Consider the following 24,918-nt stretch of genomic DNA (forward strand, 5'->3'; position numbering starts at 1 on the left):
CAAATGCGAACTCTCATGCATGGGGGAGGAAGAGTACAAGGTCTGGAGTCAGAGGCCCAGCTCTAAGACATGGTTCTGTCCCATTCCAGCCATGTAATCACTAATCTTCAATTCACTTATTTGTAAGGTGGGGATAAGAGTTCTTGACTCACAGAGTTTGAAAAGAGGATTATTAGGAAATAAAATTTAGCAAAGTACTTGGTTTCAATAGAAGTTTTTGTGTTTACAGTGTGCATATAATAGATGTACTTGAAAATATGAAACCACTGTACTTATTATGATATATCAGATTATGGTAAAAGAGTACAAATGAGAATACGTGATTAAAATAAAATCCTGCAGGGGTGGCTGAGTGGCCCAGTTGGTTAAGTTTCTGACTTCAGCTCAGGTCATGATCTTGTGGTTTGTGAGTCTGAGCCCCACATTGGGCTCTGTGCTGACAGAGCTCAAAGCCTGCTTCAGATCCTCTGTCTCCCTCTCTCTCCACCCTCCCCCCTCCCCTCATTCTCTCTCCCTCTCTCTCTCAAAAATAAACATTAAAAAAATAAAATCCTGGAGGTTATTACCTTCAACTGAAAAAGTCACAGGTTTAATACATGAAATATTGTTTTAGGAAGGATGGAGCAAGGTTTCTGAAGCAGCTGGGAAATACTCTGGTCCAATATAGACACCAACCCTGATTAGGCATTAGTAAATCAGGTTACACATTCTGGATTGCCATGGCACACTGTCAGTTTATACTGGATTAATGAATTTAAAACTGACACATTCATAGTAAAGAAGAGTTACAGACAGAATTAGAGTGAGGCTTACCCCCAAGTTTACTCTGTGATTACTGAGAAAAATTGTAGGTTTTTATATTTAGTGAAATTTCAAATATATTTACCACATTGTCAAAGACACCTAAACTATTAATATCTCTAAGAGTATCCATTAACATATCAAAAGAAAACATCCCACACAAATACTTATTGGAAAACATACATGATAAAATAAAAATGATGCTTTACATTAGCTTTTCTTTGGGGCCCTTATTATTTCCAAAAGTGGAGGGCATGATTCTTCAAATCATAAAACTGATTTGTTATACTTTTATGGTTTTATTGAATCCTTAGAATCTATTATAACAGGGGTCAGCAAATTTTTCTGTAAAAGGCCAAACAGTAAATATTTTAGGCTTTGTGGGCCATACGGTCTCAGCGGCAACTATTCAACTCTGCCACTGCAACGCAAAAGCAGTTACAGATATTACGTAAACAAATGAGTGTAGCTATGTTCTAATAAAGACTTTATTTAGAAACACTGAAATTTGAATTTTATATCAATTTTCTGTATTAGGAAGTATTTTGGATTTTCAAAGACCATCAAAAAGCGCAAAAACCATTTTTATAGTTCACGGAACTTCCTTCCACAAAAAACAGGTATAGGCCAGATTTGGTCCATGCTCCATAGTTTGTCAACCCCTATATTATCATGACCAATTAAAAATTACAAGTTTTACTGGTCTTTATAGGCTAATTCAACATCTGAGACACCATCAAGGATTACAGTGCTTATGACATCCTTTATTCAATTCACATAGAAAAGCATGCAGTATTAATGTAAAACAGTACAGTATTAATGTAAAATGTTCAGTGCACATTAGATAAACAAGTCATTAGCATACAAACCATTTTGAAAGGCCTATATAGGCATACCAAACATGTTTAGAATATACTTTTTCGGAGCCCAAATTAAAAATTGTGCTTAGCTCACCTATTCTCATCTCCTTAACATTCTTCATGAAAAAAATTTTTATCCTACATAAAAGATATTCTATTAGCCAACTAAAACTTTTTTTCTTAAGTAAGGAAAACAGGGCAAGCAAGAATGCTACCATGCATACAGTTTCCACAAAGAATAGTAACATGCAAACAAGAACTTGATCACTCCAAAAAAAGCCCCACCAGGATAAAAGTGGATCAAGAACTTGGCAAAGGGCAGTTCTGCACCTGTGTATCTGGAACAATAAAGCTACCATGTTTAGGATCCTCCAAACCCAACCGTTCTGTGCCTTCTTTCCAAAGTAGGCTCAATTTCTGATTTTCGACGCACACAAAAAGATGAGCAAATGAAAGCTACCCAATATAAAACAAATATTTTCATATACAAAACGTGTTCTTTCATACTAGCAAAATGTTTTCACAAAAACCGGACAAAACACAATGTTAAAAACGCAAACATACATAAAACCTAAAAAAAAAAAAAAAAAAAAAAAAAAAAAAGCAAATGAATACTGGACTAAGCTTAGAGTGCTATTTTTCCACCATGGCCTTGCCTAAAAGTTGGGCCATCACTAAACATAAATAAAAAGGGGCAGGCAAAATAACTTCCACCCAAGGAAAGCTTTAAAGAAACTCAAGTGTCTTATAAGCAGTGTGTAGACAATATGAAAAGTTTTATTGAAGAAATCCACGTTCTGAAGACAATTGAGGCTCATTTACAGGCCACTGTATCTAACAGCTAAATCAAGACTCAAGAAAACAAAATACACCCAAACCAGATACATACAATATTCATTAAAAGAAACCCTCTCCCTACCTTTGCTGATTAAAAAGATCCCCAAATGAAAATGAAAAAGGACAAATTCTTTAAAAGTATTCTGGGTACAGGCTAATTCACCATTCTGACTTGACACTTGACTACAGATTATCAATTCAAAATTGTACAGAACTTTTATGAGGGAAAAAGTAACTTTAAAAACTTATATTCCTCTCAGGACGAAAACACAAATGACACCTTTCTAATGAGTCAACTTTTCGTTGCTTTTGATGGGCTGGCATTGGAAAGACTGCTCTGGATTTTTCTTTTCGTTGACTGATTGATATTTTTATTCCTCTTTTCAGGCACAAAAGAAGTAGACCAAGGAGACTGAAGGTGGTTATGAAGACCATGCATCTCTGAGGTCATCTTAAACAAAGATGATCCAAACCTCTGATCTTCAAATAGCCGGTGTGAACTGCTTAACAAAACACCCTGGGAAAACTCAGTCTGAAACAAACAGCTCGGTGGTTTGATTTCATTAGTTCCTGGGTTAGAACTGGTATGGAGTGAAAAATCTTCATTCATTTCTTGGTCAGATGGAGAGAGGAGAAAAAAAGAAGTGGGTTTCCATTCATTTCCATTTTCTAACTGATCAGGAGTTAGAGAACCTTTGGAAAGGTTTGGCTTAGTTCTTTCATCCAACTTATCTGGTTCCTCAAGAAATTCACTGCCTTGAGAGGACTTTGATAACCCATCCAAATCTACTGACTTAAAACCGTTATTACAAGGGCTCTTGCTGTTGTCTGACTCCGACATCATTGAATCCAACTCAGATATTTTGTCAAGGTAAGCTGCGTCCATTGATGCTTCACTGGATGTTCTTGTCCGATTCATTTCAAAACAGCGAATAGAATTCAACCTCTTGGATATGCATGAGCCTGATTTCTCACTTAATTTTAAAGAAATTTCTCCAACAGAATTTGCTATTGTGTTTCCCTCTGAGCTTTCAAAATCCAAGCTCTGGGCATAGCTCGTGGAACAACAATCCCAAAACCCTGTCTTTGAGGAAGTAAAACATTCTGATTTCTTTTCATTTTCACTTCTATCATCTTCTGATGAATCTTTAGTACAAACATTCGAAGAATCACAAAAATCATCAAACACCAATTTTCTGAGATGGTTTGAGTGCTTTTTGGAACCCACTGCTTTGACCACAGAGCTCTCTCTATTTTCTGGAGTACTGAGCTGAAGGCAACTAAGGGACAAAGGAGTACAAGGAGCTGGAAGATCATAAAGTTCTTCATCTTTGTAGGGTATACAATCACTTGGCTTATTACCCCATTCTCTTTCCAAGTAAGTATCCATACTTGTATCTGTCACATCTAACATTATTTCCACCCGTTTCTGATACAGGTCTTTGTTCTTAGAACAATTTGGTTCTGTTTTGCTGGTGCTTTCCTGCCTGGCAGAACTGCTGGAAGGCTTTGGCAGGTGAGAACTTGAGGTGGATGAGCCAAGCTGCTTTCTGGCACCATCACCTTGATTCTTTGATGCCATATCCTCCTCACCGCCTAGGCTCCCCTTGCCATCTGTAGAAAGTGCTCTCTGGCAAATGGAATTTATAGCTTCCTTCTCTTCGCTTGAATTTTTTAGCTGTGCAATCTGAGATTCTAGTTCCTCTATATATTTATCACTTCGTTCCAGGGCTTTCTTGAGGCGATTGGTTTCACGTTCATGCTGTTCTACTTTGGACTGAAGAGCAGCTACTGTAAACCTTCCAAACCTGCAAGGAATGGAAGGACAGTTAACTTTACAGTTCAAGCTTTTTTCTTTCTTTTTCAAAGTTAAGGGTGCAAACTATGTCAGCCCATTCTAATCTCACATACCAGTGACTTTTCAGACCAGTCGATGGAACAGTTCAAAAGCAATACCAGACAGATGTAGTATCTTCAAAAAAGAGTTTCTGCACTGTATGTAATAATATGCATATGATAATACTGGCAAAGATCTCGTAGGATACTTTTGTGGTCAAATAAGACTAGTCATGGCAGAGAGGCAGAAACTCACTGCTGACTTCCCTTCCAAGAGCTAGCTCTATCAATTCAGCTCATATATGCATGCAGGGTTATCCCCTAAAACAATGGCAAAGATTTATGATAACATTTGAACAGTGGTCCACATCTTGAAATATTTACATTCAATCATTTTCCTATCGTACAGCAGTGTTTTACAATACATTTCTTGTACAATGTCACCTTGTCAAACATAAAATGCCAATTTGAAATTCAGAAATCTTAGCAGTCCCAGCAGGGGTGGTTTTAAATACTTATTTGGACCCTTTCAATTATAGCCACCCTTGATCTGAAGCTTTTACTTGGCCTTCTGAACACTGGGCTTTAATTCATTTCATTTCTACTTATTTTTGGCATTTTACAACTGTGTGGGACATCAATCTCATTTCTTCCAACTTTGAAATACAAAGTCAGTACCTGTGGTTCCAATATATTACGCATAAAAACATTTTTACATTTCCTGGAAAGGAACATTTTGGAGAGTAAATGAAAAAGAACACATCAAAAATTCACTTCTTTTACTCAGCATTATCTTGTTTTCATTATTCCCTTAAGAATGGGTACTGGGTTCAGCTCAGAAAACGCTTCTGAGCACCTAGTACAGGCTCATGGTATTATCCAGAGTGGGGGATACAAAGATCAATAAGACCATCCCAGCTCCAATGGATATAAAACGCCTACCTTAAATTCCATCTGAACACCAAAGAAAATTCCATCTTTCAAGAAAACTGCTTCTTACAAGCCAATAAACGTAAGCCTTACATTCTAACCCCGTGAAAAATATTTCTTGCCACAGAAGTTCTTTTAAAAAGCCTCCTTTTAATCATCTTTTTGATGACTTAAATATTGATCCATCTTGAAGAATTCACGGATTGTCTGGAGGGAAGTATTTGAGAAGGTAACAACTTCTTCTTCTTCTTCTTCTTCTTCTTCTTCTTCTTCTTCTTCTTCATTTTTCAGTTTACTTACTTATTTTGAGTGAGCGACAGAGAGTGCATCTGCATGCGAGCAAGTTAGGAAGGCCAGAGAGAGAGGGAGAGAGAATCCCAAGCAGGCTCCAGGCTGTTAGCACAGAGCCCTATGTGGGGGCTTGAATCCACGAACTGTGAGATCATAACCTGAGCCAAAATCGAGTCACACACTTAACCAACTGAGCCACCCAGGTGCCCCAACAAGGTAACTTCTAAAAATTGTTTCTACCTATGGGTTTATCTTTTTCTTCCTTTTCCCCCTAATTATAAAAGTATTACAAGTAAGAAAATGTACTAGGTATTAAAAAAAAAAAACATAAAGGAGAGGAAATCCACAGCAACTACCTTTTAGAGTCAACCACTACATGTTGTATGCCTCTCACTCAATGCCCAACACCTTCTCCTACATACAGCCCAATTCATGCTGTAGTTCACTCTGACACAATCCCTGCTCTGGCTGGTCACTAAGAGTAAAAAGTGGGGCAAAGGTAAATATAGATTCATAAAATCTCAGAGTTAGAAAGGGCCTTAAAAGACATGGTACTGAATATTGATCTACTCATTGCAACTAACTGAACTCCCGGAAAGAGCACACTCCCTTCTAAAAAACAAAGCAAAAACCACAGGTATAACAAAAACAAAACCAAATACAGTAATAAACCTCCCTATTTTAAAGACAAAGTTTACTACTATGAATATCTGGTTAAATGAATGCTAGTAGTTTTTCTTTCTTTGTTAGAGACAAATGTTTGGTTTGTAAATGCTATAGTTGAAAGAGCTGTAGTTTCTGTGAGAGAATTTTAAAGAGTGAACAAAGATCTTAAGGACATCAGCAAAAATGTTAGTGAGTTCTTGACTGTAACCACTGTGGCATAATCAAATAACCCACATATTTTTAAATGGAAAAATTGTGTATCATGTTTTTTTAATGCGAACGGCAAAAGTGACAGCCTTAAAATTAGCTTATCAAAAATTTTTTTCTTAAGTGCAATTTTTACAATAAAGGTAAACTCAAATGAAAAAAATCAAACGATTTAAAATCGAATAATGCTGGGGTGCCTGGGTGGCGCAGTCGGTTAAGCGTCCGACTTCAGCTAGGTCACGATCTCGCGGTCCGGGAGTTCGAGCCCCGCGTCGGGCTCTGGGCTGATGGCTCGGAGTCTGGAGCCTGTTTCCGATTCTGTGTCTCCCTCTCTCTCTGCCCCTCCCCCATTCATGCTCTGTCTCTCTCCGTCCCAAAAATAAATAAACGTTGAAAAAAAATTAAAAAAAAATAAAATAAAATAAAATCGAATAATGTTACTAGATAGTAAGTCAGCTATTACCAAAGGATGTCCTTGGGAACTCAGAGGCTTACATAAGGAAAGACAAGTGACAAATAAGAAATGTTTCCCAAAATATTTATAGTTTCTTATTCTAGGTTTCAGCCTGGAATTTCAAATATAATGTCACTTTAAGATGCTACATTTGCCCCTATGTTTATTTTTAAAATTCTGTTTTGAAAAGAAGCAAGTTAATAAATGGTTCTGAGTTGAAGTCAAAAGGACAGCCCTAACCATGTATTGTGTTACTTCAGAGAGAAAGCTGAAGTGCCATGAGAACTAACAACAAAGGCCAGCAATGGAGCACATATGACAGGGACAAGCAAGCAGAAGTCACTGATGGAGCTGGCGGTTTTCTAAAAGGTCACTGCCCTCAATTCCCCAAAGTTCCATTTCAATACTTTACAAGTCTATAATACTCTGAGTGATCAGACCTTTTTACCATGCTAATAAGAGGCTTGTACTGGTGGGCAAACTAACAGAAATGTACAGTGAAAGCCATGGAACTGATCAATTAATTAATCAATCAATGTAATCTGTTTTTGTCTCTCTCTCTCTCCAATTAAAGTATAAGCTCCAGGAAAGCAGGGAGTTTGACCATCTTATGTTTACTGCTAGCCCCCTAGAACAACTCCTGGTATACGGTAGTCCTCATTAAATACTTCTTGAATAAATGTTATTTTCTTACTTTAAGATGCATCAATGCCTGACACAGCAAGACAGAGCCAACATCGCAGGACAGGATGGGCCGAAGGTCCATGGGCCTCTATTACATGTAAGTATTATGAGTTGTTATATTACTAAATTGAATGTTTCATACTTTGGACTGTTTTTCTTTCTTTTTTTTTTTTCACTGACACCAAAGAAAGCAACAGAGGACAACATATACACAGTACAGTTTTGTGGGTTTTTTGTTTTGTTTTTTACTACAGGTTTGCCATCTTATACTGCTCCTTCCAAAAAAAACAAAAAAACAAAAAAACCAAACCAAAAAAACCTTGCACTTCAACCTTAGCAAAAGAATGGAAACATATAAGACTTTGACATAGTTATTAGGAATTTTTAGCTTACAAAGGTATCTATATTAAATTTGGCAAAGAGAAATTAATCAAGTCATATAGAAATAACAATTAGGACTGCATATCTGATGCGATACTTCCATAAAAGAAGACAATGAAGATAACGGCTTATTTAACTTTGGGTTTTAATACTCTGATTCACACTAATTCCAGAGATTTCCAGAGTACATAACATTAAATGAATCAATGCCAAGGCAAGCCGGAGGGAATTCTAACATCATTTACCATACTTCCTTTTCCTGAGCAAATTTCAAAATGGAGTATTTTTATAAACATTCCATTAGAGACCAAAAGGCTTTGATTTTCAAAGTAGCAGTGATGGCCAAAGGCTTCATTATGTCAGAGAAAACCTCGTAAAGCAGTGTGGGAGCTGCAACTGATATACCAGAAGTATGTTCTGCTAGAATCTAGGAGAAGCTTAAAGGATTTTTCAGCTTGCAATGCTAACTGATATATACATTCTGGATTAGGGCTCCTTGTCCAAAAAGCTACAGAGGTGCAAGATTGTTCCTGTCCCTATTAGCAGTAAGAGAGATGAAAGTCCTATTGGTTTGACCTCTGAGGTATTATAGAGTAGAGCGTCTTTAACAATGAAAAGTTCCTCAGTCCGCATTTTCTCACAGCCCATCACACAGGAGTAGTAAGATGTGCTCAAAGTACCAAAAGACCTAACCTCTAGTGCTATGCTGCCATTAACTATTTGTGAAAACTTGAGCAATTAACTTTGCGTCTCTAATTCTCAATGGCATCCCCACAAAAGGGATAAATGCATCAAGCCCAGTGGGTTGCTGAGACCACTAAACTTCAGAAACATCTTCAGGACACCGGGCGACACCAGGGAGGTGAATCTACCTGCCTCCCATGTATCTTTGATTTCACATCTTTCCCTTATTTGCTTGCTGAGGTAGTAACTGTAAAAGAAAGTGAAAGCAATCTTTGGATCTGGATCAGCTTTTATAATCTGGCCTACGTGACAGTTTTCCAGCATAGATATCCTTGCTGTACATGGTTCTTATATGTGTAAATTTCAGTTGCCACAGTTCAGTTAAGTAACCCCAGTCACTTAACAATGTGGTTCACACTTACCACATTATATTAGCTGTGACTAACTGCATGAAACTGCATAAAATAAAAATCTCACTACTCGCTTTTCGGTTCACAAAACACTACATAAATAACAGATGTGCATCAGTGACCAATCAGGTCACTTCTTTCAAAGTCTGAAAGTGATTGGTCAGTTTGCATCTGTTATTCAGTTCACAGACAGACAGTAAAACATGTAGTGCTGCCACATACATTTTACAAGGATGAATAATCAAAAGACAGAACTGGCCAACAAAAACGGAGGACCAAAGAAATGTAAAGTGATCAATGCTAGAAGTAAAACTGGATCCATTTGTAAATGTAGTTACTGAAGATCTGACCACAGAAATGTTGAAACTGTCACTATTTGAGAGACCCTAGCAATGCCAGAGGAACTTGGGAGCGGCAAACTTATTGACATAAATAAGAAAAGTAGTTGTGATGAAAAGAATAAAGATGTCTAGAGGAAGTGACAGGCTGGTAAAAAACTTCACATTAAGGCAATATGGAGATATTTCACGACATTGAAAGCATTAAGGATAAAATGTTGGGAGCTGATGCAAACTTAGGAGTATGGCAATTCGTCAAGGCATCAGAAAAGATACTGGCTTCATATCGTAAGTTATGATACAAAGACAAGCACTGTTCAGATTATTCTCCACAGGTTTTTTTTTTTACAAAGAAATACCTTAATTTGCAATGTTTCTAATGTTTTAAATTGTACTGTGTAAATATTAACACACTTATTAGTTTTACTATTTATTTCCATATACATTTATAACTGATAACAAGAGATTTAATGTTTTGACAAAAATCATCAAAGTTTATAAAGCAACTTGGTTTACTCATTGATGATTAAGATTGCTTTTCATGGTTTTAACCTGAATAGCCTTTTTGTGGTCATACACAACTGTGCAAAGTGAGGATCACCTATACTAAAGGAACAGTTGATATGTAAGAAAACCAAGTAAACTTATGAGTCTTGAAATTTTTTTTTTGATTTATTTTTGATAGAGAGAGACAGAGCACAAGTGAGGGAGGGGCAGAGACAGAAGGAGACACGGAATCTGAAGCAGGCTCCAGGCTCCGAGCTGTCAGCACAGAGCCCGATGTGGGGCTCGAACTCACAAACTGTGAGATCATGACCTGAGCTGAAGTCGAACACTCAACCGACTGAGCCACCCAGGCGCCCCAGTCTCGAAATTTTTTTTAAATAACTACCACTTACTTACCCTAAAAAAGAATAACCCATTCACAGGGGGAATTTTATTGTAGAGTTGCCTGTCTATATAACTGCCAATTGCATATCTTCTCATTCTGAGTTTTAGATATTAGAAAAATATCTTATTTTAAACAGAGGAGAGGTAGGGTTTGGAAGGGAAGAACATCCCATTATTTCTTTCCCATTCCTAAGTATTTTCTTCTTTTTTTTTTTTTTTTAATTTTTTTTTTTTTCAACGTTTATTTATTTTTGGGACAGAGAGAGACAGAGCATGAACGGGGGAGGGGCAGAGAGAGAGGGAGACACAGAATCGGAAACAGGCTCCAGGCTCTGAGCCATCAGCCCAGAGCCTGACGCGGGGCTCGAACTCCCGGACCGCGAGATCGTGACCTGGCTGAAGTCGGACGCTTAACCGACTGCGCCACCCAGGCGCCCCCTAAGTATTTTCTTCTAAAGCAAAATTCACCAGTGAGAGATTCCTTAAATTTGCAAACTCCTGTCTTTGATTACACATAACTTGAGTAGCTTGTAACATGAGCTCTTCAGGATCATGAGTTTTGACAGGAGTGGGAAGAACAGGGAGAGGCCCAAGTACTGTGTTCTGCCTTGTGCTTATGTGTGCAGGGTGGGTAAAGGGGCATATTTCAAGGAAAGAGGGCAGAGAGGACCAGGACTGTAAGAAGCTCAAAACTGTATATGGTGGTAGGGGCCTTTCTCTCACCTGCTTCCAAATGGTCATCTCTGTGTTCACCCATATCTACCTAACTCTTGTGTATGTGTCAGGAGGACGGTGGGGAGCATTCTGTCTTTAAACTACTAGGGATGGTGGGGGGGCGCCTGGGTGGCTCAGTTGGTTAAATGTCCGACTTCGGCTCAGGTCATGATCTCGCAGTTTGTGAGTTCAAGCCCCGTGTCAGGCTCTGTACTGACAGCAAGCTCAGAGCCTGGAAGCTGCTCTGGATTCTGTCTCCCTTTCTCTCTGCCCCTCCCATGCTCACACTCTGTCTCTGTCTCTCTCAATAATAAATAAACATTAAAAACAAAAAATTTAAACTACTAGGGAAGGGGCGCCTGGGTGGCTCAGTCGGTTAAGGGTCTGACTTCAGCTCAGATCATGATTTCATGGTTTGTGGTTCGAGCCCTGTGCCGGGCTCTGTGCTAACAGCTCAGAGCCTGGAGCCTGCTTTGGATTCTGTGTCTCCCTCTCTCTCTGTCCCTCCCCCACTCGTACTCTGTCTCTGTCTCTCAAAAATAAATAAACATTAAAAAAATTTTTTTTAAATACAATAAACTACTAGGGAAGCTCTGGGAAGTGGCCTATGCATTTTTATCTGCTGCTGAGCTGTGTGACTTGCCAGTATTTCTTCAAGAGTTTTCTTTTTAAAGTTAAATACTCCGTTATGAAAATGCTATATTCTTAGAGAATTTATTCATCATAAAAGTATGGTCTATGGCCAATCCTAGACACACAAGTTGGTCCCACAAAAATACATTAAAAATATGAGGCAGACTGAGAGAACAGGAAGCATTCTTCCCTCCAGAAGACTCAAGACAACATTTCTGTTTTCTGGACCATCATCAAATAAAGAAAGAAAGAAACAGCCCATCATCAAATAAATAAATAAATGAAGTGAACTTTTATGATGGGATTTACCAAGAGTAAATGTAATTATAGTAATTCTTTAACAGTAGCCTGATGACTACTGACAATGATGGTGACAAAAATAACAGCAGCAGCCACTATTTATTAAATGTTTACTTGCATCAAGCACATTGCTATATGCTTGTTATAGAAGATCTTTTTTTTTAATGTTTATTTATTTATTTTGAGAAAAAAAGAGAGGTAGAGAGAACATGAAGTAGAGGGGCAGAGAGAAAGAGAAAGAGAGAGAAAGAGAAAAAGAGAGAGAGAGAGAGAGAGAGAGAGAGAGAGAGAGAGAGAGAATCCCAAGCAGGTTCTCTGCTCTCGGTGCAGAGCCTGATGTGGGGCTCTATCTCATGAATTGTGAGATCATGACCTGAGTCAAAATCAAGAGTCTGGCACTTAACCAACTGAGCCACCCAGAAGCCCCTATCTTTTTAATTGAATTGTTATGTCAACCTTGTGAAAAATGATGTTATTTTGATTTTAAAGATAAGAAATGAGAAGCTTAAAAAGACTGTCTCTTGTTCAAGGATAGGATTTGAATTCAAGTTTGAGTCCAAATACCATGTCTGAAATCACATGAAGTGCTTGAACATGAGATTCCTTCTTAAGTTATATAAGCACCTGTTTATGTTATAAAGTAATGTAAAACACAAGCTAGGTTTGCTGAGCACACAGTTTGTACGTACAGTTAAGAACATTGCTGTAATATTTATTAATACATGCATTTTGTAATAAAACATGGTGAGGAAATACAGAAAGATACAGGAAGTCATGCAGATATGTATGCACAAAATTTATAAATATTTATCAAACACCGACTATGTTCTAGATACAAGCTCAAGAATATTTTGTAACTTCCAAAGATCATTCGTTAAAGTGGCCTTTCAGGAAACTATAGCACAGACATCACCCTGGCAAATGCCAACCCAAAGACAGTGGCTATTTTTTTTTTAAGTTTATTTATTTATTTTGAGAGACAAAAAGAGAGACAGAGACAAAGAACCCCAAACAGGCTCTGCGCTGTCAGCGCAGAACCCAATGCAGGGCTCAATTTCACGAACCTTGAGATCATGATCTGAGGCGAAACCAAGAGTCGGACACTTAACCGACTGAGCTACTCAGGTTCCCAAAAGAGGGTGGCTATTTTAACCTGAGATATGAAGACAAAGTCTGAACCAGAACCACAAATTTGAAAGCTCCATCTTTAAGTGTGCTAACTACAGAAAGTATACATGATCATCTTTCTACCTCATGCATAATCGGCAGGCATCTTCAACTGTAAGGAAACAGTGCTACTTATGTGAAATGAGCAAAATTTTAAATGCAAAATTTTAGGGCCCAAACATCACATAGGTACTGGTCTCAGGGTCTAATATCGAGGCATTAAAAAAAAAAAAAAGTACAAACTATATTATGCTGCATCTTAGTTTTAGCACAGAATAGAAAGTGCTTCAACATTTGCAAGAATAAAGAAGTCACAATTTCCCCCTTAAAGAGGTGACATGGAAAGTGGAACCAGATAAAGAAATGAGGCCTGTGCAGCCATCCTTCTTCCCTTTACCTCCCAAAAATACTGTTTAAAAATTAAGGCACAGTCTGCTTTGTAAGCTTTCAAAACAGAGAGTAGAGTTTTGAAATAACAGCTCATATTATTAACACAATTTTAAAGGAAGTTTCGTGTGTGCATGTTTATTAAACTAACCATGCATTTGTAGTTAAAACTAGTGATGCTGAAAATTCTTGCTGAGATACCTAGAAATTCTTAACACAAACAATCCTAGTGTTGGGCTGCGTACGTAAATTGAAGAGGAACAGAGTCCCTTCTGTAGTCTTTAGAAAGGGCTGACCCATATATATTTAACTGCCTGTGTTGGATAAAACTACTCTTTTTACTGTGGAGTAAATTCCATTTTATTTAGCAAATATATTTCATTTCAATTCCACACAGAAATGCCCCAATTTTCTGCCCCAAAGGAAAAGATCAGCCTTGAAGTTTACGGGACATCAATGGGGATCCCAATCTTTTGTGGAAGGAAACAACCTATGACATGCTATTTCCTAGCTTGTTACAGTTCTAAAAGGAATAAAGGACTTGTATCTTTTCTTAAAATATAATAACCTTAACAACAGCAAAATTTCAATAGTATAAGAGAACAACTATTGTTACATGAAAAAAGCATAATTAAAAATCTCTGGACTAGTAACTACCTATACATTTTTCACTACAGTTAAATAGTTAAATCATTCTCTCACCAGGAGGATCAATCTAAAACAAAATAAAACAACACAAAAAACTGTGATCCAGCCGCCTTGTAATTATTATTCATTCTGATGACAGTTACTGAGGACTAAAGTATGCTGAAGGGCCATGAGAAAGGAAAACAAAAGGAGCAGAAGACGTTCTCCTTGTTCTCAAGCATTTCACAATCTTCCTGACAACCGTACTGCTTAGTCATTAGCATGCATTGCAGGCTCCTAAAATATCTTATCAATACAATAAAGACAAGTTGACAGAAAACTGCAGTAACTGTCCATCCCCAATTAGCTGAGTACCCAGAGAAGGGCCCCTCAGGCGGCTGAGGGGCCTGAGCACACCTGGCTGTCATAGTCTGGCCCCAGGGTATCATCAGGCTCCCATGACAGTCTACAAGCTCCCCTTCCGGGAAAACCAAAGGGCATAGCAGAATCAGTCATCAGATCAGGCTAGGGTCAAATACCAGGAATCATGGTGTTTGTCAGAGCAGAATCATGAGAAGCAAAAAAGGCCAGAATAGGTCAAGAAGGGACAATAGCCAAGGCCAATAAGACCAGAGGTGTTGCTGAGGAAGCCGAAAGGCAGGAGAAATCTGAGTGGTACTGGCATGTCTGGAGACAGTTTAGGAAGAGCAGAACTGTGAACCAAAAAGGAGCCTCAGCTCAGAGTCAGCATGGAGACAGGTTGGATATGCTCAGTTCAAGTACAGAGACTCAAACAAATCTTGTCCAGGAGCCCAGCAACATGGCCTCCTCCTTTCCCCTTTCTTATTCCCAATCTCTAGTACAACTTTGGAGAACTTCAGGAAATCCTTCTGCTCTCCTCATTTGGAGAAAATGCCAAGAATCTTGGATTTCCTATCCTTATAAACTCTTTATACTTTAAGCTTCAAGAAAGCTCAAAATCTTAATTCCCTGGTTAGTTCCCTCCAAGATGCAGATGGAATATTACAGTATAAGGACTCCTTCCATCTGCCAGGCTCCACAGAAGGACACACACACACACATACACACACACACACAGACACATCTTCACATATATGTATTTTACACAGATACATATATGCGTGCATTTTTAAAAATATGTTTTAGCTTTAAGAACCTAGGCGGTAGAGGGGCGCCTGGGTGACTCAGTCGGTTGAGTGTCCGACTTTGGCCCAGGTCATGATCCCGCACTTCGTGGACTCTACCCCTACGTCGGGCTCTGTGCCTACAGCTCAGAGCCTGGAGTCTGCTTCAGATTCTGTGTCTCCCTCTTTCTCTGTCCCTCTCCCACTCTATCTATCTGTCTCCCCAAAATAAATAAACATTAAAAAAAAAAAAAAAAGAAGCTAGGTGGTAGATTAACAGCATGCCAGTCATGGAACTGCTCAGTATACCATGTGATCCCTAATAATATAAGAAGAATGGAAATAAGAGGAAAGTATTTCCCCTATGTTAGGAAATCATGGAGAGCTTCAGAGACAGAGTGACAACTGGGGAGGAATTAACCAGGCAGAATGAAAAAGGAGAGACTAAAGGGGAGGACCAGTGAAGGTAAAGGAAAAGGCATGAGCAAAGCTGCAAGGCTATGTCACACCATGGTGAATCTGGGCCCCGTGAGTAATTCAGCATGGACAAAGGCTGGAGAGGACAGAAAAAGGCCAAAGCTCAAGTCATATTGTAAAGAGCCTCACATACTTACTAAGAAATTTGAGGACAATGGGGAATCATCAAAGGTTATTACACAAGGGAGTGAGGTGATCAAATTTATATTCTCGAATTCTGGCAACAAAAAGGCAGATGATTGAGAGTTGAGAGTGGAAAGAAGAGCAATCAGTTGGAATGTTGTTTAAAATAGGCTAAGCAAGAAATCAGGTGGATCTAAACTAGCAGGATGAGGAGATGGATTACATAGACATTTAAGAGGTAGGCTAGAAAGAATATACTGAACAATTAGGCATAGGATGAGGAGACAGGGTAGAGAAACATAGAGGGCTGAAGTTTTTATCTTAGGCTACCAGATAAGTAGTAAAGCCGTTAAGGAGGATAGGAAGAAAGTAAGAGGATAAACAATCTTTTGAGTGAATGGATAATGGATACAATTATCCAGACACATACCTCTATTAGTTCTTGGTGCTACATATTGTTTCAAGGCCATAAAATTATTTCTGTTAATCCTCCCAAGAACACATCACCCACATTTTACATAAAGAAAATGATGGCTCCAAGGGATTAAGTAATTTATTGAATGTTATTTATCTATTCATTTAATTATTCAACAAATATTTATCAGGCACCTTTTAGGTGCTGGCGTTTGCAAGTGAAGGAAATAGGCAGCAGAGCTTAGAGTTTAGAATGGAGGAGACAGACAACAAACAGACCAAGCAAGTAAACAAACAAGATAAATTCAGACTGATAAGGGCTAGGAAGACAAAAATTCTATAACCTTGGTTCAGCATTAGCTGTGGGCTCTGTTACAAGGGCATTTCAAGTTTTAATTCATTTAACCCTTACTACAACCTATAAGATCAGTACTACTATTGGCCTCATTTCACAGAAGACAAAAAACAGAACTACAAAAAGGTTAACTATCTTCCCCCAAATCACAAAGCTAGTAAGTAGACAAAACCAGAGTTCAATCCTAGGGAGTATGGTTTGGAGCCTGTGCTCATAATCACATGCTATCCTGCTTCACCATGCCATGACTGTATTACTATGGTATCCCAAAAAGACAGGGTAAGGAAGTAGAAGGTACGAAAGCAGAATGCTTCTTTAGAATGAATGATCAGGAAAGGCCTCTCTGAATCCGATGACAGAATGAGTCAGCCATGTAAAGATCTGAAAACAGAACATTCTAAGCAGAGAGAAAAAGTCCAGCATGTTTCAGAAACACAAAAAGGCCAAAATGGCTGGAGCAGGATGAGCTGGGGGAATGGGAATGAGAATGAGAAGCGGAACAGGCAAACATTGACTAGTTTGTGAAGAAACGGATTGTATTTCAGGAAAAAACTGGACAGTTTTAGGTAGGAGACTTATATAATTTGATTTATATTTTATAAAAAGACAATTTCAAGTAGGGTGAAAATGAATTGGGTAGGGAAAGGAGGGGCAGAGTAGAAACAGGGAAATCTGAAGCCACGTAATCTGTCTCCAGAACTAAGCATTTATTTAAACACTATGCTTTCTGGTGAATTTAAGGTATAGGATCTTGGGTGAAGGTACAAAATAGACAGATGGGAATACGAATGTACAGCTAAGGAAAAAAGTTGAGGCCAAACAAAGATTAGATTTTATTTTATAATCTCTGACATACAGGTAGATGATTATTAAAGCCATGGGTGTAAATGAGATGACTCAAGGAACACAAATACAGCAAAATGGGAAGAAAGCCCAGGTCATCATCTGTGAAATCTATTCTTTCCTCTTCAGAGCATTTTTTTTTCTTATACTAATAACAGGAAATACTGCTCACTATCCAGAGAGTGTCTGGAGCCTTTATCTTCCCTCAGGAGGAGCAGGGGCATGGGGGAAGATTGGTCCATAATGACAAGCCTTGGGGTTGCTATGCAGTAAAAGAGCTACATGCAGGGAAACTTTATCAAATCCATAGATCTCACTAAAGACACAATGACAAGAACACATAACATTCCTGAATACATATTTATAGAAAGGAAAGCCATTAATCCAATTATAACCAAGTTTTATATTAATGACCTATGGAGTTTTAAAGTAAGTTAGGAGCTGAGGGCAAGAACTGGTGCTCCACTAAAGCCTCATACTAGTGGGCACAACCTCTGCCTAGTTTGCCTAGAGGGGGGGAAAAAAAAGGCACAACTGAACAGAGAGATCTCAGAGAGAGGGCATGAAACTTTCAAATGCTTTACAAGTCAATTTTTCATATCTCTTCAAGCTAAAAAAAAAACAAAAAACAAAAAACACTAAGGAACTCCTAACTCTATCAAGGACAACTCTCCATTTCTGGGCACGGTTTAGGGACAGTAACTGAAGCCAAGGAATTTAGGAACATGAGAAATGTAACACTAAGGTTTTCCCTTCAGCTTCTTCTCATTCTTGTTATTTCTTACCACGTAGAGGTGTGACACTCTTGGTGTTCCCCACTAATTAGGAGACTAAGAACAGGCCTTTCTGTTTAAAGCAGAGAGTGATGGATATAGTGGAGTCATGCTAACCAGCTATTTAAGTGGGGGTGATGACAGTCGCAATGACAAGATGTGCAAATTACATACCTCTACACCTTCTGCTCTGGTAAGTTTGAGAACGAAGCCACCAGGCTTCTTGAGCGTAATTGCAGCTACTACTGGAGACAAGGGACTGGAGCTAAAGGGACTACTTAATATTCCTAACAGCTCAAGCTGTTTCCTCTAGCTCAGAATGCCTTCCTCCTCACAGAACTCTCCATCCTTCAAAGCTAGGCTCAAGTCCTGTCTCTCTGATAAAGACTCACCCACTGCTGTCTCATATTTTTTGAACTCATATTGCTGTCTTTGCTATTTGGTTTAGTATGTTCAGTCTTTATTCATTTCACGTATTTTTGTTTCTTGCCTTTATTAGATTATGAGCTTCCTAGAGGCAGGGACCAGGTTTCATTGGTTTTATTTACTTATTTTTTTTTTTGTAACAATGTTCAGGCATTCACAGAAGTAGACAGAATAATATAACCAATCCCCACATACTCATCACTTACATTCAACAGTTATCAAGATTTTGCCTCACTCCCCTTATTTGTACGTCCCTTTTTTCTGCTATTAAAATATTCTATAGTCCGTATTTTAGTGTGCTTTTCTTCCTTTTTTTTTTTAATTTAAGAAAGCTCCATGCCCAGCATGGAGCCCAACACGGGGCTTGAAGTCACGACCCCTAAGTTCAAGACCTGAGCTGAGATCAAGTGTAGGCTGCTTAACCGACTGAGCCACCAAGGCACTCCTAGTATGCTTTTCTAAAAGAAAATACGGACATTTTCTTAAGTAACCACAATACCTAAACAAAATTAACAGCAACCCCTTGGTATTACTGAATATCTAGTTCATACTCAAATTTACCCAACTGCCTCAAAAATGTCTTGTTATTAATCAATATCCAAACAAGATCCATATACCGCATCTAATTGTTATGTGAGGCAGACCTCCCCTTCCTATTTTGCCAATGATTTTTTTTAAGTTTATTTGTTTTTGAGAGAGAAAGAGAGAACGTGTGAGTGGGGGAGGGGCACTGAGACAGGGGGACAGAAGATCTGAAGCAGACTCCATGCTGAGAGCAGAGAGACCGACACAGGGCTAGAACTCATAAACTATGACACCATGACCTAAGCCGAAGTAGGACGCTTAACCAACTGAGTCCCCCAAGCACCACCCCCATATTGCCAATGATTTAATGAAGAAACCTAACCGTTTTTCCTCCTGAATGTACCACATTCTGGATTCATCGTTTCCTCATAGTCTTAAGAGTTATGTTTTTCATCTACTGACTCAACAAATATGTATTAGGAGCAGAATATGAGTAAGAACTCTATAAAATGTAGTGGCTACAATAGCGAACACATCTACAGTCCTGCCTCAAACAAAAGAAAGCCATGAAACAAATAGTTATACAAAATATTAATTATTAGCAATTATGATATGTGCTACAAAGGGAAAGTACAAAGTCTTAAGAGAAATTACGACAAGGGAGCCTAACCTAATCTAGGGGTCAGGAAAAGTATTTATTTTGTGTAGTTAAAGCACCTTGTACAGTGTTAAGTACATAAACGCTCAGTACTTGTGGGTTGGCTGGGAGAGCAAGTTTTCTTCAGATTATCAGCCTTGTAAACTAAAGGGACACATCACCACCTCTGGAGTTCTGAACATCAAATCTGATTCTCTTAGAAGTCCATGTTAAAGAAAGCTGAAAGGGAAAATAAAAGGTTTTCCCCAGGTGAATTCTCCAAACTATTTCAGAAGATAAGAAAAATTTAGGAAGTGGCCATATAAAGTCAAAGAAAAAGATCACATTTTTCTGGACCATCAGTTTAGACATTAGGGCAATGAATTTTTGACAAGTAACAGCATGGGTATTATTGAAACCTGGAAGATCACGCTTAGTAGAATATCTACCATACTGCTCAAAAAGGCTTGGAGGTTAAAGAAAAGAAAAATATCCAGGTACACTTTAAGAGTGGATACACTGGATGGTAACAGACAGAACAGAAAAACAGTAACACAGGAGATAAACGATAATCCAGATTTTCATTTTAGAAGGCTATATAGCACTTTAAAGTATTATAAAATGCATCACTTTTATATGACACTATCTACTTGAGACCAATGTAAATGTTTAAGTCCCCCTTGTTCACACCAGATGTCAGTCTAATTTGGGGGCAATAACATGATTTGAGTGTCTTAAAAAGAAATACTTTCTGCCATGGATTGAACTGTATTCTCTACCCACAGTCAAATAAATTCATATACTGAAGCCCTAACCCTCAATGTGGTGATATATAGGGATAGAGTCTTTAGGAGGAAATTAAGGTTAAATGAGATCATAAGGATGAGGCCTTAGTCTGACAAGGTATCAGACTAAGGATACCTTATTAGACTTGGTGTCCTTACAAGAAGAGGAAGAGAGACCAAAACTCTCTTTCTTTCAGATATGTGAAGACATAGAAAGTGGTTGTCTGCAAGTTAAGAAGAGAGCTCTTGCCAGAAATTAAAACTGGGGTTGATTAAAACCCCTTGATCTGGGGTTTCTAGCCTCCAAAACTGTGAGAAAATATTCAATGTTTAAGCCACCTCATCTATAGTATTTTGATATGACCACCCAAGCTGACAAATTCACTTTCCTAAATTCTTTCCTCTCTAGGGTCTAAATTTTAAAGCTCTCTCTTCTGCATGATTTGTAGAATATGTCTGTGCAACTTGAAGGATACACCAGAAACTAAAGCTATGTGTTTAAAAAGCATACCTTGACACCTAACCAAGTAGACCAAAGAAAAATAATTGGTCAAAGCACTTCTAGTAAAGGGAACAAAATGGAACAGATGGCTTTATTTGTTTGCACTTACTTTTAAACTCTTGAAATTTCATATTTTTTCAATACAAATAGGAGCTCTCCTCAGGTGAACCAGATCTGGGTATTTTCAGCTGTGGTCAGCTTCTCTCTGAATCCCACTAGGGTTTGGTGATGCAGAGTAAACAAGGCTATAAATCAAGTGCAATGCATTTAATACCTCAATGCATTGCAAATTGATCTAGAATAGGGGTCAGTTCAAATTGTTTTTTAAGTGAAACTGTTCCCTTCCCCTGAAGGGAAAGAGTGGAAGTTAGAGCAAATCCTGAAGTTATATGGGATTTAGAAGTGTGGTTGCTTGTTAGCACAGACAGAGGCCAGGTTTCGTCAGGCGAGATTCTTCCGTGGTTTATCAGGCTGGAGCCATGGATATTTAAAAACACATCCTGGTGGCTGGCATTAAATCTGAAATCTGGTGGGCAACTTTTCAAGAAATAAAAGCTACAAACAAAACAGCTTTAGTTCCATTCAGCATGCTGTGGGAAATACAGCTAATGGACAAGCATTACTATGACTGGCAAGGCGAGGTGCCAGCAAATGAGAGGAGCAGAGTTTCAAACCACCACATAACAGCAACATTTCCTAAGCTTATTTCACTAATTTGTCAAAGCAGAACATTATCTGAAGTGAAAGAAAAATGAGGTTGGAATGCACAGGGGAAGGAACTATTTAAAAGTAAAAGCTATGCTTCTTTCTCTATCAGTTAGTTATCTCTGCTTTGAGTAATCATCGTTTACTTCTACCATTTTCTGATACCACACTTGGTTTGACTAAAGGCAATGTTTTCTCCTTTTCATATGATAAGCAGACAGCAACTTCTAGTAGGACAAATTTCCACTGCCGGCTTATGTCTGCCTTGCCTTTTCCACTGGGAAGAAATGAAGTCTAGTGGTTAAAACAGAAAAGTGTGGAGTTCTGATATGCCACTCCTCAGGGAGGGATGGAGGGCCATACTCCCTGCTTACTGTGTTTTTTTTTTTTTCCCCTGAAGAAGAAAAACTTCAAGTACTACCTTCCATCCTTTCTCCATCTTTAATTCTCAACTCTCAATTGTATCTTATAATTTTAAACAAACTGTTAAGCAGGTCACTATTTGTACTCTCTTACTCGGAATAAAATGAATACTATCCCATCATAAAGAAAGAATAAATTTACTTAACTTTACAATTAAAATTAGTCTAGGGGCCCCTGGGTGGCGCAGTCGGTTAAGCTTCCGACTTCAGCCAGGTCACGATCTCGCGGTCCGTGAGTTCGAGCCCCGCGTCAGGCTCTGGGCTGATGGCTCAGAGCCTGGAGCCTGTTTCCAATTCTGTGTCTCCCTCTCTCTCTGCCCCTCCCCCGTTCATGCTCTGTCTCTCTCTGTCCCCCCCCCAAAAAATAAATAAACGTTGAAAAAAAAATTAGTCTAAAATTCAACAAATGACGCCTTAAATTCTATTTCAGGTAGGCTTTTCACTATAATGCTTAACGTAATAGTGTAATGGTTCTCAGTGTAATGTAATAGAGGATGTACTCCAGGGTTGGACTACCTGGGTTCAAATCCTATTTCCACCACTTACTAGCTATAGCTGTGCAGATTTAGATAAATTAATTTCATCTCTCTAAGCCTCTGTTTCCTCATCTGTAAATGGAGAACACTAATAGGATATCGCAGGTTGTTGTACCTGGCGAACCGAAAGCATTATACACATGTTAACTACTATTAAGATTGCTTTAGAGAACACCTAAAGGGCATTATGTTAATCCCCCTATTCTCTGTTAGTACTATTAAAGTTATATGTAAAACCAAGTGAAAGTTCTCCAGTCTTAGGTCACATAAAACAATCTTCTTGCTGATCAGGTAAGAATGAAATCCCTTCTCCAAAATTCGCCCTGATACAAAGATTTCACCAATAACATAAGCATACACTTGACTTTTAGAGGCAAGACATTCTATTCAAACCTACAGGTTTCGTTGAAAAGAGTCAAATGAAAAGCACATACAATCATAGCACCTAAAATACTGACACAATCTGAAACACTGCTCTATAAGCAAAATACTTACTTCTGGGGTGATCTGTTATCAACTTCAGCCTTCAGTCGTAAATTCTCCCTCACCAGGCCACCATTTTCCAATTTCAATTTTTTATTTGCCTTTAAAAAAAGAGTTGAAAATAATTAAGCATGAGCTAAGACAACTGCTTTGTAAAAATTATGTCATGAGCCATCTGTATTTTTTAGAGTGATATCAGAAAACTGAATACTAGAACATGGCCTTCAGAAACTTAAAATCACCACTGGGAATGACTTGTGAATCTGTGAACACAACCAAGCATTTTTAATCCATATTCCCCAAGCACTCTCCAATTCTCCTATCCAGGGAAATAAACAGAGCTATGTTAGTTAGCTTAGAGTCATTAAGGGACTATACTAATGGCAAATATGGGGTTTTTTTCCCCCTTTTTCACATAACTGAATACTCTAAGCATGGTAACACTATACCACATGCAATTATTTGCAAAACTAATGCTAAGAGTTAATTCTCATGAATTATGAGCTATGAGATTGATTTTTGGTTGCTCTTTAAAAATAGCTTTTTAGTGATAACAAATCTAATATAATTAAACCACTTGCTTTCTTTCTTCTAAAGGCTTTCCCGAATGCCCTGACTCACAACTTCTGGGACTCTCAAAATTGGGTCAATATTTTCTAATAAATTCTATGGCTTCTCTTGATTAAAAAAATCCCACTATTATTTTCTTTTTTTGAATTGTCTACTACCTAAAAATTGTCTGACAAAACATCAATTGCTAGAAAATTTAGAAGTTGAATATTGATTTTGGACAGGCGAAAAACTAGTGTGCCTCAATTTTAGAGTCTTTTTCAAAGCTATTTAAATTCCTCAGTTATAGCATTTTTTAATTCCAAAGAAGAATAACACTCCCTAGCCTAGAAACTAATCTCACTAACTTGGTAGGAGAAAAATCTTTGACCAGAACATTAACATTTAAAACATTTTAAGGTAAATGGATCATAAAAACTACTGTCAACAAAAAGGTTTAAACCAGATTTCAAAAATTTGACCCATGCTTTTGGATAATTTCTAGAACTTCTGACTATATTTACTTGTCCATTCACACACAAATGTCCCAAGAGGATGACGAGGTAAGAAGGGCAAAAAACATTCTTCTAGGTACAAAGCCTAGCTCTTTTACTTAGGTTCACTGAGGTTCTCTCTGGACTCTGAGCAGCTCCTTCCCTTCACTGTCACAAACCAACCAGAACCGTGGAGGGTTAATTCTTTAAGTGACTGACAAACACTACTGCCCCCTCTGAAGATATAAGGAAAGTCATTTACTTCCTCAAACACAGAGAATGAAGCTCTCAAGGATAGCACCATAAGAGGAGGCACCTAGTGAATGCTTTTTGATGATGATGACAAGCTTAAAACTGAAGCTCATTTGATTTCTTTCCCCCATTCCTTCATCTGTATCGCTACATTTCAAGGTCTTTCCCCAGTCTTGTGGCTAATATTCTCATTATGGGCTGGCTGGTTCTTCGACTATCAGAGGTATTTTCAAGTTCAGGAGGTTCAGGTGAGTGAAGATTACAAAGGGCAAAGTTCTGCCTATTTGTTGCACCAGAAGAGTAATGAGGACTTTGGCTATTTTACATTTGCAACACTGACTGGGTAATGATACTGGCTTCATAATGGTTTCAAA

General features: G+C 38.2%; 1 protein-coding gene across 1 annotated transcript in view; it reads right to left on the reverse strand.

The window, feature by feature from the left end:
* Window positions 1–1,544: 1,544 nt before the first annotated feature.
* OBI1 (ORC ubiquitin ligase 1) overlaps window positions 1,545–24,918 on the reverse strand; it is a 42,079-nt gene continuing 18,705 nt past the window's right edge. The window contains exons 5-6 of the mRNA XM_043581212.1: window positions 23,262–23,350; window positions 1,545–4,306 (exon numbers count right to left, since the gene is read on the reverse strand). Coding sequence (XP_043437147.1) covers window positions 2,791–4,306; window positions 23,262–23,350 — 1,605 coding nt within the window. The 3' untranslated portion in view covers window positions 1,545–2,790. The remainder of the gene's footprint in view (window positions 4,307–23,261; window positions 23,351–24,918) is intronic.

The sequence above is a fragment of the Prionailurus bengalensis genome, chromosome A1, assembly GCF_016509475.1.
Source record: "Prionailurus bengalensis isolate Pbe53 chromosome A1, Fcat_Pben_1.1_paternal_pri, whole genome shotgun sequence".
Taxonomy (NCBI): Eukaryota; Metazoa; Chordata; class Mammalia; order Carnivora; family Felidae; genus Prionailurus; species Prionailurus bengalensis.